Genomic DNA, 17245 nt, shown 5'->3' with positions numbered 1-17245 from the left:
CTTTCGAAATGCACCATCCGGAAAAATGCATGGCCATGCATTCCCTCATTACCTGTGCAGTGTATATGCAATTGTTTGCTCATTGTGTGAAGCCACCATTACGTTGGCCTTCCTGTTCACTTTGATTTCGTCCAGAATGTAATCTAAGCACCTGAAATGATAACAGATGATTAGAAATCCAGGGGCCACAGTACTCACCTGTCAGATACAAAAATCAGAAAAATAAAGCAAACAGCCCAACTGCAACTTACAAGACAAAACGCTTGCTGTTGTTAGTTTGAGTTTAACATCTAATTTTGTTCACAGTAACTCCAGGTGGTAACCTAGCTTCGCTGAAGCCTCGCCTTAACCCACTCAGAGGCGAAAGCAGCCTTGGGGAAAGTCCTCCTCCCACACCCTTCTAAGGAAGGATCAGGTCTTGCCACTCACTTGCTCCACACTGAAATTCTGCAGGGGGTGGCATGGGAAATAGGCATAAATCCATGCTGTACCCCATGTCAGCAATTGTTGTGCTACTGTTTTCAGTCTAGCACTGCCATATCAGGAGCTGACTCCCTGCATGCAACAATCAAAGAGGTTCTACAGGGAGCTGTCTGGCCATGCAAAGAATACAACATTTGGCTGCAGCCATAATTCCCCAGACCTGTGTAATAATAAATAACACTCCTCACCAGCAAGTGCAACTTCCCCTTCCACCCACCCCAACCTCACCAACTGTAAAGAACTCCGCCCCTCAGTTTAGAGAGCGCGAGAGACTTCCCTCCTTGCACAACCATGAGCGCGCTCCATTCATTCCTCTTGCAGAGTTACAGAAAGGACACCTACCTGTGATACATGGCATTCGTATCTTCATAGGTTTTATTGATGGGATCCTCATATCCAATCTCCTTGGCACGTTTTCGCTCCTGGGCCATGTACGCACCCCTCACCAGCTTTGCGCCAAAGTGCCAGTTTTCCCGGCGGGACAATTCCACATCCATTGACACATTATCATAAGCTTCCTGGGGGATGGAAAGAAAAGGGAAAAATCATTACTGCAGCTATGATGAGGCACTGGCAGTTGTTCAGTAACAGAATCAGCCAGTGTCAGCTGTCTGTAAAGACTGCTGTTGGTTCAGGGCTTGGTTAGATATGAGCACCGCCGACACTGGCTCACACTACCCATCATTTACTCTGCTCATGAACACTTCACACTCCTCTGGAATGCTCTCACCTCCGCTCGTACCATTTATCTCCCTTCCTAGGTCAAGTGACAGTCATGGCAGAGTTGGTAGCACACTTGACAGAGAGTCAGAAGATTGTAGGTACAGTCCCAAACCAGGACTCGAGCACATAAACTAGGCTGGCACATCTGTGCAGTACTGAGGGAGTGCTGCCCTGTCAGAGGTACCATCTTTTGACTGAAACATTAAACCGAGGCCCGGCCTGTCCTCTCTGGTGACCATAAAAGATCCCACAGTGCAATTTTCAAGAGTAGTAACATTTATCCCAGTATCCTGGAAAATATTTCTTAGGAGCTGGCCGTGCACAAATTGGCTTCCGCAAATCCTACAACACGACACCAACTATACTTCAGAAGTACTGCATTGGATGTAAAGCACTTTGGTATGTCCTGCAGTCATGAAAGGTGCTATATAAATGCAAGTTCTTTCTTTTTCTTTCTCATTGAATATTTTGAAGAGGTGACTAAGGCAGTGGACAGGGGAATGTCTATGGATGTTATTTATATGGACTTCCACAAGGCATTTGATAAAGTCCCACATAAGAGACTGTTAACTAAGGTAGAAGCCCATGGAGTTGAGGGCAAATTATTGACATGATTAGGAAGTTGGTTGAGTGGTAGGCGACAGAGAGTGGGGATAATGGGCAAGTACTCTGATTGGCAGGTTGTGACTAGTGGTGTCCCACAGGGATCTGTGTTGGGGCCTCAATTATTCACATTATTCATTAACGACTTGGATGATGGCAGAGTAAGTCATGTATCCAAATTTGCTGATGATACAAAGTTAGGCGGCATTGTAGACAGTCTAGATGATAGCATAAAATTGCAAAGAGATATTGACAGACTAGGTGAGTGGGCAAAACTGTGGCAGATGAATTTCAATGCGGGCAAGTGTGAGATTATCCATTTTGGACAAAAACGGATAGAGCAGGGTACTTTCTAAATGGGAAGAGGTTAAGTACAGTGGATGTCCAAAGAGACTTGGGGGTTCAGGTGCATAGATCTTTAAAATGCCACGAGCAAGTGCAGAAAATAATCAAAAAGGCTAATGGAATGCTAGCCTTGATATCAAGAGGACTGGAGTATAAAGACACAGAGGTTATGCTGCAGCTGTACAAAACCCTGGTTAGACACCACTTGGAGTACTGTGAGCAGTTCTGGGCACCACACCTTAGGAAGGATATATTGGCCTGGAGGGAGTGCAATGTAGGTTTACAAGAATGATACCTGAACTACAGGGGTTAAGTTACGAGGAGAGATTACACAAATTAGGCCTGTTTTCGCTCGAATTTAGAAGTTAAGGGGTGATCTGATCGAAGACTTCAAGATATTAACAGGAAAAGACAGGTTAGATAAAGATAAACTATTTCCACAGGTTGGAGATTCTAAAACTAGGGGGCATAGTCTAAAAATTAGGACCAGACCGTTCAGGAGAGATGTTAGGAAGCACTTCTACACGCAAAGGGAGGTAGAGGTTTGGAACTCTCTCCCACAAACAGCAGTTGAAGATAGAACAGTCGTTAATTTTAAATTTGAGATAGATAGATTTTTGTTAAGCAAAGATATTAAGGGATATGGGCCAAAGGCAGGTTTCTGGAGTTAGGCCGCAGATCAGCCATGATCTCATTGAATGGCGGGATAGGCTCGAGGGGCTGAATGGCCTACTCCTGTCCCTATCTTCTTCTCTCCTAAAGATGCTGCTACATGCTGAGCTACAGTTCCATAAGTGCTGGCAGCCCTCAGGTCCTTTGTACTATCTTGAGTCTGATCATCCTTGCACAAAGAGAGCACAGTCCCCTCTGATGAGACTTGGAAGGAATCTGCTTAGGAGGCAGCCAGAGAACTCTAGTTTTTTTTTCCCTCTGTATCTCTCAAATTTCATTCTGGGCACAGCATAACACACATGAAGGTGCAGAGCAGCAGAGAAAGGGTGACAACCATCCCCCAGGGAATCCTTACCTTCAGGTAGCACTGGTAGGTATTGAAGATGACGGGCTTCTTGGTGTTGAATTTCCGCTGCATCTCCAGGATCAGTCTGCTGATGGCTGGTTGGAAATAAGTCTGCTCAGCGTCGACCATGAGGCGGACCCCTGTCGCCAAGGCTTCCTGTTGAGGACGGGAATGGCAACAAGTTACTGTTTTAGTCCTAAACCAGCAGGGCTGTAACATTCCATGCTTCCCTCAACACAAATAAAACACAAGCTTTACTGTCATTGCAGTGCAAAGTCATGTCTTCGGCTGCTTCAGCTTGAAAGTGGCAACTAAATTCATACAAATAATGGCAAATGGCTTACTGACATAACAGCTACAAAAAGGATTTAAAAGGAAAGAACATTTCCGTGTGGGAGAAACATAGCCGCAGCTGGGAATGGAGGGCATTGCAATTCAGTGTGCGAGTAAAACACTTTCAATCATTTGAATTTCCCGTGGAGCTCCCTGTGTCTTTTGATCTCTCCTACCTTTGCCAGGACATCCATTCTCTGCAGCATCCTTTTCATCTGCAGCTCCTCCTGCTCTGTAAACTGTAGGAGAAGTGGCTCAATCTCACCCGTCTGTAAGAAAGCACAAAGCGACATTACTCCAGCCGGCGCAGCTGTAATTTGAAATCAATGTGCAGATTTATACAATCCAAGGTACCTACAGCGATTGTACATTGACACAAATTGCATTTAAATAGCACCTTTAATGTACAAGACATCTCAAGGCACTTCACAGGAGCGTAATCAGGGGGAGAAGAAAAACGACACAGAGCCAAAGACTTTAGGACAGGTGACCAAGCTCTTGATATAAAGAGGGAGATTTTAAGGAGCACCTTAAAAAGGAGAGGGGTAGCGGGGGGTGGAGGGAGGATGACCAAGGTTGGAGCCTAAATGCCTGAAGGTATGGATGACAACTGTGGGGCGAATCACGTGGGGGATGCCAAGAGATCAAAGTTGGAGGAACCCAGAGTTTGTTGAGGGTTGCAGGGCTGGAAGACGTGAGAGATCGGGAGTGGCAAGGCAATGGAAGGATTTGAACACAAGGATGGAAAACATTCAACAATATGATTGATTCTGAGCTCCCTGCTGTGGAACTTGGTTCTAAATCCTGCCCAGACTGATGAAACATGATTAGTTGCTACAAAGTTCCATGTGAAAATAGTTTGGGTAGCCTCAGTCCACCTCATAGGGAGAGTGGACCTACAGCACATACCTACCCCTTAATTTAGACTAGATGGCAACATAATGTGAGCCTTGATGGCATCATATTTAACCTGGAGATGAGCTTCCAACCATATATTCATGCCATCACTAAAACCACCCATTTCCACCTTCATAACATCACCCAATTATGCCCTGCCTCAGCCCATCAGCTGCTGAAACCTATTCCAGGACTTGTTACCTCAAGACTGGTCTATTCTAATGCACTCTTAGCCAGCCTCCCAAGTTCTACCCTCTGTAAACTGGAGGCCATCCAAAACTCTGCTGCCCATGTCCTAACTCTCACCAAGTCCTATTCACCTATCAGCCCTGTGCTCACTGACCTACACTGGCCCCTGGTTAAACATCATAATTTTAAAATTCTCATCCCTTAAAATTCCACCAAAGCCTTATCCGTCCCCATCTTTAATCTCCTCCAGCTCCACATTCAGCTGAAATATGTGCTACTTGAAATCTGACCTCTTGAACTTTAATTGCTCCACCATCGGGAGGTGTGCCTACAGTTGTCAAAACCCTAACCTCTGGAATTCCCTCCCTAAACCTCTCTGGCTCTCTACCTCTTTCCTCCTTGAAGGCATTCCTTAAAACCTGCATCTTTGACCAAGCTGGTGGCCATCTGCCCAATATCTCCTTATGTGGCTTGGTGTCAAATTTTGTTTTATAATGCTCCTGTGAAGGACCTTGGGATTTTTTTTTGTTAAAGGCGCTATATAAATACAAATTGTTGGTAATGAGAAATTAAAATATGTCGAATTGCTGCAATAGTGAGCTTTACTTCACATCTAACTGAACACTGGAGTACTTGATGAAACAGCATGGAGGAAGCTTTACTTTGCGTGTAAGCAGTCATACTTTTGCAGTCCATTGCACCAAGCAAAATGGAGGCAAAAGTTAAGAACTTCAATACGGAAACATGCAATACAGCCGAGTTAAAACAACTGGAGAAAGCGGTCATGGAAAGGTCCAGCCTCATCAAGATATGAAATGTTCCGAAACTCCTGGGACTTGAGGGGGCAAATAGTCTTAAAGTCACACAGGGGACTAGAAATTTGGAATAGTACCTATTTCTGCTTGGTTTGTGCCTTTTTAAATTCTGAGTTGTTGTTTTGTTGGGGGGGCGGTGCCCAAAGGTGCTCACACTCCGACTTAAAGTGGGAGGTTGGGTGTTTAGAGAATTCTCAGACAGGAAATTCCACATGATGCGTTCAATGGAAATGACGCTTGTTTGTAGCGGGCATCAGTTCCATAGGCAGCTTAAAGGAGACACCAAACCTATACTAGAGTATGATAACCAAACCCTGGAGGGGAGAGATTACTTCATTCTGAAGACAAAGTGTCAACTGGAAGCAAAGATATATACCAGATTTTTTTTTAAGCTCAAAGGGTCTGGGGGCACCTCAGGCAGATTGGCTATGAGCCATTCTGACAGCTGGTAGGCAAACTGGGGTGGTCTGCACTGTGACACACCTCAAGTGTGAGGCACCACTTCAGTTATGATGGTCCCATCTCTGGGATTTGGGATGGGGGGGGTCTCTGGACTTGGGACAGAGTGGGAGAGAAGTGCACCAGCGAAGCAAACCTCCAGGTATTACAGGGTGAAACAAACAATCGATAAAGTTCTAACCCATGGACAGCTGCAGGCAGTGGTTACTACCCTGGCTTACACAGGTACCTCAGCCCTACAGTCCAGTCTGCACAATGCTCAGTGGTATCTGAAATTCCATACCTGCAGGTTTGGAACTACAAAGAGCTTGGCAACTTTTGTTCGGTTGTCGATCAGATTGTTCCAGTCCAACAGGTCTACAGTGCTGAAAAGGAGGAGAAAGGGCACACAAGGGTCAGTACTATGATAAAGGACATACCCGTGTCAGTAACTGACGCACAATCCAACAGTAAGCAGCTGCGTGACTATAATTCCCCACGGGACATGTGCATCCATGATCAGAATGAGATGCCATTTTACGATTCTCAGTACTTCTTTTGCTTCCTCCTCTCCATGCCAACTTTCTTCATTCTCCTCATACAGGCACTTACTGTTTCTGGGTTACTGGCCCTTGGACACCAACATCTTTCAATAATTCGCCCAAATGTCCAGATTCACACGTGACATCTGGCCAATGAGTGTCAGATTCAGCCATGCAGGAAATTAAATTAGCACTTGATCCTGTCCACATTTACACATATTCTCCAGCAGGGCTCACTGAATAATGTCCAGGAGCACTCTGGCTAATGGACATCCCAGGACAGCCTGGTCTGCAATCTGCTAACTTAGCACAGACTTGGGACAGAACCTGGGACCTTCCTGCCTTATCTGGAACAGCTCATTGGATACTTAGTGAGTCATTAATGAGCTTTTTTTCTGCACAATGTCCCAGAATTTTCTTGGACTTTCTCCCTCACCTTTCAGTTCAAAAGAATTTTGCCCTGCAAGCTGCTGGAAGTGTGAACTGATAATGAGTGCAATAGGGTATCTGGATCCTGGGTGAATGATGGGTCCAACAGTCTATCGTCTTAACCAATGAGATTTAATGATTGACAAAGAGAAGGAAATGGGGTAAATTAGAGTCAAATCAGATACAGAAAAAGAGGGAAAGAAAGATTGGATTGAGAGAGAAGAGAAGAAAGCAAAAAGGAAAAGAAAAAGTGAAAATTTAAAACTTTAAAAAATCTTTAACAATTTACTACCTGCAGGAATAAGACGCCACAGTTTCACTTATTATACATCAAATTAGTAACCCTAGGAAACAGCAGAGCAGTTAGAAAGAGCAGGGAGGGAAGGCGCACGTGCATGGGGCAACCAACCATAGTGTTAACAGAGTTCGACCATACCTGTCAGAATACCTGGATTCTGATTGGCGGAGGATACCTCCTTACGCTAGAGGATCCCCTCACGTGACATTGATAAAACTCATTCACGCGCTACACCTCCTCCTGCACTTGAAAACTCGCACATCCCCAAGCGGCCTTTGCGTGGGTACCAGGAATCGCCCTTGTGTCTGTGTAATTAACGTTAATGTCAGCACTGCTGGGTCACGGCCTATGAAATTTGCACAGAACTTCTAGAAAAGCAGAGGATGTCAGTAAACAGCGCCCACATCCATACACACAGATACACCGAAATGTGACTGAACCAGGTGCTTACCCTGATAGTCCAATCTTCTCTCCGGTAAACCAGTGGGTGATCTCTTCCAAGGTGGCTATGCCAAGTTTAGCCAAGCTCTTCTGTGGTGCAAAACGAAGAGAAAATGGTTTTGAATGCAACAGAGTATATAGAACGGCAGCACTCTTCACACTAGGCCAAGGCTTCACTTTCTCTTTGGAACTGCATAAATCATTAGTTAGGCCACAACTGGAGTAGTGTGTGCAGTTCTGGTCACCTCATTCCAGAAAAGGATATAACTGCACTAGAGAGGGTACAGAGGAGATTTACGAGGATGTTGCCAGGACTGGAAAAAGGCAGCTATGAGGAAAGATTGGATAGGCTGGGGTTGTTCTCCTTGGAACAGAGGAGGCTGAGGGGAGATCTGATTGAGATATACAAAATTGTGATGGGCCTGGTTAGAGTGGATGGGAAGGGCCTATTTACCATAGCAGAGAGGTCAGTGACTAGGGGGTACAGATTTAAAAAGTGATAGGTAGAAAGATTAGAGGGGAGATGAGGAAAGGTTTTTTCACCCAGAGGCTGGTAGGAGTCTGGAACTCTCTGCCTGTAAGGGTAGTAGAGGCAGAAACCCTCAATTCATTTAAAGGTGGCTGGATATGTACAAGTGCCGTAACCTGCAGAGCTACGGACCAGAAGCTGGAAAGTGGGATTAGGCTGGGTGGCTCATTTTTCAGTCGATGCAGACACGATGGGCCAAATTGCCTCTTTCCGTGCCGCAAACCTTCTATGATTCTATAGAAGAAAAACACCCTGAAATTCCCCAAAATGTGCTCATCTTCTAGAACTGCAGAGAAGTTAGGGTTTATAGTCGCTAGCCTTCCCTCAGCAGGGTGCTTGATCTGATGCTGGTGTGAGGGTTCTTTTTGTAAAAAGGCTTGGTACCACACCATTTAGGTCTCTCCCTGGATGTCCACCCTATGAGGCGTAAAAGGATGGCAGTTTTGAAAGAAGAGTTAATGTTTAATATAGTTCAACAAAAAGCTTCTCTATTGCCATTCAGAAATTGCCATCGTGCCCAAACTTTGTCATCTGCCCATTAAGCATGCCTCCATCATGCGGACATGCTTGCTGTTGGCTGCTTTGTCCCTTCCAAGCCCCAGGTTTTTGGGTCCTCAGGTGAATAATGAAGACAGAGTGTTGAAACAGAATCCTACTTTTAATATGATTAATATTCATCATGGTCCAAGCAAGTTGTCACTGCAGGAAAGTTCTTTTCTTCCTTAAATAGCTACTTTGTAAGTGGTAAGGTTGGTATTAGTAAGGTTTTAGTTAGTGTAATTTATTCATAATTACTAATGAATTAGAATTGTGCTATTTGGACAGAGAGTAAGGCTGAGTTGTGTGTGAGGGATTTTACTGACTAGGGGCAGGAGATGCTCTTTGGTTTCCTTTTCTTTTTCAGTGATTCCTGACAACGCTGGCCCCCACTGACGTCATCAGGCTGCGCCGCGGTGCGCACATGCGCAGACGGTCTCCTGCTCACTGCGCATGCGCTGCGTTCCGGCTTGCCAGGACTGATTGGCATGCGCCGATGAAGTCATCGCATGACGTATGCATCTTCAGGCGTCGCGCCTGGTCAGGCTCTGCGCATGCGCTTTATGCAACGCCAACGGGTATTCACGCATGTGAGAAGCTTTGGCGCGAGTTTCTGAAAGTGGAAGGAGGAGAGGTTTCGTCAGGCATTTTCTCGCAATTATTTAGTCGTTTTGAAGATTTCAGTCTGCTTCATTTTTAATCAGAAAGAGGAGATTGCTCCAAGGTAAGTTGCTCTGAAAACATTTCCATTGCCAGGGGCACTGCATGTGCTCCAGTCCACTGCACTGCACTAAAATCCTTTCCATTGTCTGGGGCTGTGTACAGGCAGTACATGTGTTCCAGTCCCTGGTGTAAGTTGCTCTGTTCCTGCACCCATCAGAGCAGTGCACAGGGACACACAGCCACCTGTTTCCCCATCCGCCCTTGAAACAACCATGCAGAGCCTTGTGAGACTCCGCAATTGCCAGCTGCTGCCGGTCAAGCAGAGAGGGCATCCAAAGGGGTCAAGCACTTGGGGAACATTCAGCAAGAAGAGACTGAGCACTGAAAGAAACAAGCATGCCGTGTCCAGTGGTAGCACAAATGTAAATGCTCTTGCTGTGTACACAACTGGTGAGGTGGGAGTGCAGCCACACCATTCTCCACCCTCAATGTTGCTTTAAGGCAAAGGTAGATAAGAGCGAAAGAAATGGAAGGCGATGCTGATAGTAGTAGGCAGGATTAAATGGGAGCAGATGGGAAGGCGCAGGAGTAGCATAACCACTAGCAGGGAACAGCTGGGCTAAATGGCCTGCTTTATGTTCATAGTCCAAAAGAAATGTGCTTCTTTTTCCAGCACTCTCACATCATTCATGTTTTCCCTGAGAGCAGCATTGAACCATCACGAGAGAGGGGCAGTAACATCATCCTGACTCCTACAGCTGAGTTGGGTACTAAGTGATTCATTGGCAGTGTTATCAGTAAAGCATGCTCAACAGTAATTTCACTGGAGGGGGAGGAAGCTCTGACACTGATGTTCTTTGCTTATTTCTTTTCACGTAAAACATGCCGTCGAGAAAACAATCCTTGAGACTTAAGGTCAGCATTCAAGCAACGAAGGCAACAGGATCATGCTGCGGAGCTCGTCATGATGTGGAAAGGAACCTTGCATTTATGGATGAAGTGGTGCGCACATTGGGATGCATTTGGGGAACATTCACCAAGAATAGACTGAGTTCAGACTCTTGTGACTTTTCCTTCTTCACATGGACAATACAGTAGTGGAAGAGAGAGCCAAGTGTTCATTCACCGCAAGGCTCTCCAGGAACAATCTCTTTAGTTCTGCATAGCAGAGACTCGGCCTGTCTGTTTCACGGGAATGCTGGTGACACAACACTCATGTATCCATGCACAGTAGTGCCTCGAATGTTTAATGCACTTAATAGAATTTCTCAATAATTAAACCTGGACTGGTTGAGGTTTTTGATGTTATTTTCCCGACTTTGCAACTGCACTTCAGATATTCAAATGTGGTGTGGTCCTTGGGGGGTGGAGTTAAATTCAGAAGCTCCTGAAGAGGGGGATGCAAAAGGCAGGGAGCAGACAGCTGCAATGCCTGAAGTACAGTTGAGAAGTAGGGGAGAAAGCAGGTGGATGGAGGGGGCCAGAAGCGAGAGGCTGTAGAGAGCCGCGGGGAGCGAGCGGCCAAAGACCTTGGTGTCGCCGGGTGCTGGCAAGTTCGGTAAGTCTTTTGCCGTTCCAAATTTATGACGCATGCGCAGAAAAACACAACAACCCCCCGCACCCCTCAGGCCGCTCCGCTCCCCTCCGTCACCGCGCCATTCGCTCGCCCACTGCTCCGCTCCTACCAGGTCCGCTCCCCCCCCACCTCCCTCCCCGGCCCGCTCCCCCCCCCCACCTCGTCCCTTCCACGGCCCCCTCCACAGCCAGCTCGTTCGCTCTCTCACTCCGCCATTGTGTGCTGACATGTGTTTGTTAGGTTACCTCCGTGTGATTATTTGAGCAGCGCCATCTTTAGTCCTGGCAGCTGCCTAAAGTCGCAGTCTGTGACATTTTAGTGGCATTTGCAGCATGTGCCACAGCAGCGCCCCCTAGCGGTAGCGTTGTCAGCTAATGCAGCCCTTTTTGCTTTTTCAACCTCCACAGTACAGGGGAAGAAGCTGATTGGCAAGTAATTGGTAAGTTATTCTACTTACTAGCTTTACAAAAAAAGTGTTTTTGCTAATGTAAGGTATGGCAGGGCAGCTCGGCCAAGTGGAATGTGCCCCCTGTGGTATGTGGGAAGTCATGGACGCACCATCTGCAGGAAGTGTCACCGGCTGCAGAAGCTTGAGCTCCAGGTTTCAGAACTCAAGCATCAGCTGGAGTCACTGTGGTGCATCCACGAGGCAGAGAAGTACGTGGATAGCACGTTGCAGGAGGTAGTCATCCCAGACTTAAGAGCGCAGGCAGAGGACAACTGGGTGGCTGCAAGACAGACCAGAAGGTCAAGGCAGGTAATGCAGGAGATCCCAGAGAACATCCCACTTTCTAACCAGTATTCAGTTCTGAGTACCGATGGGAAGAGGGGGTTCCTCTGGAGAGTCATGACGAGAGCACCATGGGTGGCTCAGCTGTGCAGGGAGGGAGGAGAAAAGACAAGAGTGCAATAGTGGTAGGGCATTCAATAGTTAGGGGAACAGATAGGCATTTCTGTGGTTGCAGAAGTGATTCCAGGATGGTATGTTGCCTCCTTGGCGCAAGGGTCTTGGATATCACCAAGCGGCTACAGGGCATTCTGGAGGGCGAGGGTGCACAACCAGAGGTCATGGTCCACATTGGTACCAACGATATAGGAAGAGGGATGAGGTCCTCCAGGACAAGTTTAGGGATTACTTCCAAGGCCACATGCTAGTGAGTATAGAAATAGGAGAATACACCAGATGAATGCGTGGCTCGAGAGATGGTGCAGGAGGCAGGGCTTCAGATTTCTGGGCCATTGGGACCAGTTCTGGGGAAGGTGGGACCTGAACAAACTGGATGGTCTACACCTGAACAGGACTGGGACAAATATCCTTGCAGGAAGGTTTGCTAGTGCTGTTGAGGATGGTTTAAACTAGATTGGCAGGGGGATGAGAACCTGAGGGCAGTTTCAGATAGGACAATTTAAGGCCAGGGAACGGAAGGAAGAAAATTAGCGAGTGACTCAGAAAAACAGAAGAAGCAAAAGGTTAAAAAGCATGCAGCACAGGAATTTGGCAGAGTTAAAAGGTATTTATTTAAATGCAAGGAGTATAGTAAATAAAGCCTACGAGCTGAGGGCACAGATAGACACATGGCAACACGATATTGTTGTTATAACAGAAACATGGCTTAAAGTGGGGCAAGAATGGCAGGATTTAGAGTTTTCAGGAAGGTTAGAGGGGGATAAAAAAAAAGGAGGGGGTGTAGCATTATTGGTTAAGGAATCAATAACAGCTGTGAGAGGGATGATATGCTAAATGAATATTTAAATGAGGCCATATATGAGTGGAGATCAGAAATTTAAAAAAAGGGCAGCCACACTACTAGGAGAGTACTATAGACCCCCAAATAGTGAGATGGAGATAGAGGAACAAATATGTAGGCAGATTTCAGAGTGCAAAAACTATAAGGCAATAATAGTTGGGGATTTCAACTACCCTAATATCAACTGGCATACAAACTGTGTGAAGGGCACAGAGGGCACAAAATTCTTGAACTGCATTCAAGAGAACTTTTTTAGCCAACACATAACAAGCCCAACGAGAGGGGGCGCAATTCTAGATTTAGTCTTTAGTAATGAAGCTGGGCAAGTAGATGAAGTAACAGTGGGTGACCATTTGAGATAGTTTTAGCATAATCATGGAAAAGGACAAAGATAAGACAGGAGTAAAGTTCTAAATTGGGGGAAGGCAAATTTTACAAAACTGAGAAGGAAATCTGACAGAAGTATACTGGATACAGCTACTGGAAGGAAAATCAGTGGCAAACCAGTGGAAGGCATTCAAAAAAGAGATTCTACAGGCACAGTGTAGGCATGTCCCCACAAAGATAAAGGGTGGTATGGCCAAATATAGAGCCCCCCGGTTATCTAGAGGCTTACAGGGTATGCTGAAGCAGAAAAAGCTTATGACGATCACAAAAAAACTTAATACTTTAGAAAGCCTAGAGGGGTGTAGAAAGTGCAGGGGTGAAGTAAAAAAGGAAATCAGAAAAGTAAAGAGAGGACATGAAAACATATTGGCAGGTAAAATCAAGGAAAACCCAAAGATGTTTTATCAGTACATCAAGAGCAAGAGGATAACTAAGGAAAGGGTAGGGCCTAGCAGAGATGTACAAGGGAACTTACACATGGATGCAGATGATGTGGGCAGGGTTCTTGAATAGCTTTTTGCCTCGGTCTTCACAAAGGAGAGGGATGATGCAGAGATTGTAGTAAAAGAGAGTGAAATATTAGATACGATAAGCGTAATGAGAGAGAAAGTACTAGAGGGTCTGACATCCTTGAAAGTGGATAAATCACCAGGGTCAGATGGATTGCATCCCAGGTGATCAAAGGAAACCAGGGAGGAAATAGCAGATGCGCTGAGGATCATTTTCAAATCCTCATTGGATACGGGCACGGTGCCAGAGGATTGGAGGTCTTTGAACATTATACCATTGTTTAAAAAGGGTGCGAAGTATAGGCCAAATAATTATAGGCCAAATAATTATAGGCCAAATAATTATAGGCCAAATAATTATAGGCCAAATAATTATAGGCCAAATAATTATAGGCCAAATAATTATAGGCCAGTCAGTCTGACCTCAGTGGTGGGTAAATTATTACAATCAATTCTGAGGGACAGGATAAGCTGACACTTAGAAAGGCACGAATTAATCAGGGATAGTCAGCATGGATTTGTTAAGGGAAGGTCATGTCTTACTAACTTAATTGAATTCTTTGAGGAAGTAACAAGGTGGATTGATGAGGGTAATGCAGTGGATGTGGTCTACATGGATTTTAGTAGGCATTTGTCTAGGTCCCGCATGGCAGAGTGGTCAGTAAAATGAAAGCCCATGGGATACAGGGGAATGTGGCAGGTTGGATCCAGAATTGGCTCAGCGACAGGAAGCAAAAGTTAGCAGTTAACAGATGTTTTTGTGAATGGAAAGCTGTTTCCAGTGGCGTTCCACAGGGCTCAGTGTTGGGTCCCTTGCTGTTTAGGGTATATATTAATGATTTGGACTTAGAAATGGGAGGCATGATTGGGAAATTTGCTGATGACAAAAATTAGTCATGTGGTTGATAGGGAAGAGGATAGCTGTAGACTCCAGGATGATATCTATGGTTTGGTCGAGTGGGCGGAAAAGTGGCAAATGGAATTCAATCTGAAGTGTGAGGTAATGCATTTGGAGAGGGGCAAATAAAGTGAGGGAATACACAATAAACGGGAGGATATTGGAGAGGGGTAGAAGTGAAAGACATTGGAGTGCATGTCCACAGGTCCCTGAAGGTGGCAGGATAGGTAGATAAAGTGGTGAAGGCAGCATATGGAATGCTTTCCTTTATTGGCCGAGGTATAGAATACAAAAGCTGGGATATAATTCTGTATAAAATGTTGGTTAGGCCACAGCTGGAGTACTGCGTACAGTTCTGATCACATTACAGGAAGGACATAGTTGCTCTGGAGAAAGTGCAGAGGAGATTTGCAAGAATGTTGCCAGGGCTTGAAAGTTGCAGCTATGAGGAAAGAATGGATAGGCTAGGGTTGTTTTCCTTAGAACAGAGGAGGCAGAGGGATGACTTAATTGAGGTGTACAAAATTATGAGGGGCCTAGATACAGCAGACAGGAAGGACAAGTTTCCCCTAGCAGAGAGGTCAATTACCAGGGGGCCAGATTTAAGGGTGATTAGTAGAAGGGTTAGAGGGGACACGAGAAAAAACCTTTTCACCCAAAGAGTGGTGGGTGTCTGGAATTAAGTACCAGGAACGGTGGTGGAGGCAGAAAACCCGCAATTCTGTTAAAAAGGTACCTGGACATGCACCTAAAGTGCTGTAACCTGCTAGACTATGGACCAGGTCCTGGAAGGTGGAATTAGATTGGGCGGCTAGTATTTTTGGCCAGCACTGACACGACGGGCTGAATGTCCTCCTTCTGTGCTGTAATTTTTCTATGGTCCACCTCTCTCCACCCCACCCCATGCCTGGACACCTCAGCCAACCACCCGCTCACCTGCAGTCGCTCCAAATCCAGCTTCGTGTCCATAGCAGCCTGACCAGCTTTTCCCTGCTCAGCAGCAAGTTGGCGAAAAAACCCACGCCATTTAACCAGCACTTCAGAGAACTGGAGCTACAAAGACGAGAGGAAAAAGTACGAGGATGCTGAGGATGGACAGAACACCAGGTTCAACCACAGATCACCCTGCAACTAACCCAACAGTCAAAGCAGCTCACAACCTCCCTGATACACAACACCTCCCCCCGCCCCGCCCACCCCACAAACCAGGTCAGTCCGAGACCCAGCAGCCAATCCCTAACCCATCAGCTGAAGGAAGGGCGAGCAAAACACTGTCGACACACAGTTCAATTGTCAAGTCAGACCCTGTATCCAGAGGTAGATGGAACTCTGTCCAATAACTCCTGTGTTAAAAACCCATCCTATCATGGAACAAACAAACCAACCAATAGGCAGGTTTGAAAATGAATGTAGACAGCACCTGCCATATCATACTATACACAAAGACCCCCTCGCCTTCATGGTGCATAATCTGGCACTCTGATTCATTTCGCCAGCGACATTGCCTATTAGTCTGTTACAAGAGTAACATTCAAGTTTGATCATTTTTTCCACACACCACCTCCCCCATCCCTCCCCAAAAGTTATTAGGCATCAGACTATCAACCTCTAGTCTGAGTCCTCCATATGTTAGAAATAAGATTGGAGTCTTACCAGGAACTGTGGTCGCCCCAGTGCTGTCATCTTGATGGCAGAAAATCCATCCTCAGAACTGCCACCTGCAAAAGGACATCAAGAGAGGTTAAGAATCATCAGAAAACTGAAACAGTCACTCACGTGCCACCAAACTCCACACTGAAAAGCCCAACAAGCAATACGGATATTGCCAGTGGCAGGAGTAAGCCATCCAGTGAATAACAGTGCATATCGTGCCAAGGGAGGAGTGATCCACCAAACAAACAGCAGTGTTGACGCTACCACTAAACAGTGAGAAAACTTGAGTAAGGAGCTACATATTTACTACCAGCAATCACCGTATAAGCTGCCAATCACTAACAGTACCTACACAGATCCTGGAAAGAAAAGCTCAACCTGGCTGGCGTCACAGGCTGAATCGAGTGCCTTTTAATAGCCAGCCATGGAAAGATATAAAACCACACAGTACACCCACACAGAGCCCCCTCATTATTCATTCTGCAATAAAGTACCAAACAAAATGGATTCGTACCAGATGCTGCGATACATTTCAAGAAGGTCTCCATGTATTGGTCACACTTGGACTCATCTGCGTAGAAGTATGTCCGAGCACTAAAGACATTTTCTCTGCGGTCTCCGAATTGCCGATGAGGCCGAAATTTCTTCTCCCTACGAATGTCGCCTGCAGAGAAACAGCTTAATAAAATATTCCAGAAATGCCATCAGAAGTAAGTGCAAGCAATGCACAAAGTGCCTGGGTCTAACTGACGAATGACGATCAAAAGCCATCACAATGAGCTAGTAATTCATTTTATATCAACTTTTCTTTTTTTTTCCAAAAAAGAAAAAAAAAGCTTAATTTCCACTTTCACCCCCTCACCCCACCCAAAGATGGGTCGCAGGTTCTGGAGGCATGAATCATACTTCACCTGTGTCCCAGCTTCAACTGCTGACAGGCTATTCAAACATAGGATCATTAGTCAAGCCCAACATTGCCTTCAGTCAGCGTTGCTACTCACATACTAACCAGCAGCAGTCTCTCTAGAGCGCTCGGGGGATGGGAATCCAACACTTGTTTTCCTTCCCTAATCATGTAGTGTTTTTTTTTAAACACCCTCCCTATCCCAGAGGCATGGAATCTAATTACAGCATATGAACTGCAGTGCAGGCAGAGACCAGCATGGAATGGAATCTGGGAGCTCCCTGCAA

The 17245-nt window shown here is 45.8% G+C and overlaps 1 protein-coding gene across 1 annotated transcript in view; it reads right to left on the bottom strand.

The window, feature by feature from the left end:
* The window catches only part of LOC137382655 (proline dehydrogenase 1, mitochondrial-like), a 43966-nt gene that overhangs the window by 2895 nt on the left and 23826 nt on the right, over positions 1-17245 (bottom strand). The window contains exons 4-12 of the mRNA XM_068054876.1: positions 16569-16732; positions 16055-16119; positions 15338-15454; positions 7565-7644; positions 6149-6230; positions 3682-3774; positions 3182-3328; positions 826-1001; positions 53-151 (exon numbers count right to left, since the gene is read on the bottom strand). Of these exons, the coding sequence (XP_067910977.1) occupies positions 53-151; positions 826-1001; positions 3182-3328; positions 3682-3774; positions 6149-6230; positions 7565-7644; positions 15338-15454; positions 16055-16119; positions 16569-16732 (1023 nt within the window). The remainder of the gene's footprint in view (positions 1-52; positions 152-825; positions 1002-3181; positions 3329-3681; positions 3775-6148; positions 6231-7564; positions 7645-15337; positions 15455-16054; positions 16120-16568; positions 16733-17245) is intronic.

Source organism: Heterodontus francisci, chromosome 23, assembly GCF_036365525.1.
Source record: "Heterodontus francisci isolate sHetFra1 chromosome 23, sHetFra1.hap1, whole genome shotgun sequence".
Lineage (NCBI taxonomy): Eukaryota > Metazoa > Chordata > Chondrichthyes > Heterodontiformes > Heterodontidae > Heterodontus > Heterodontus francisci.
This window is presented reverse-complemented; position numbering and strand designations above follow the sequence as displayed.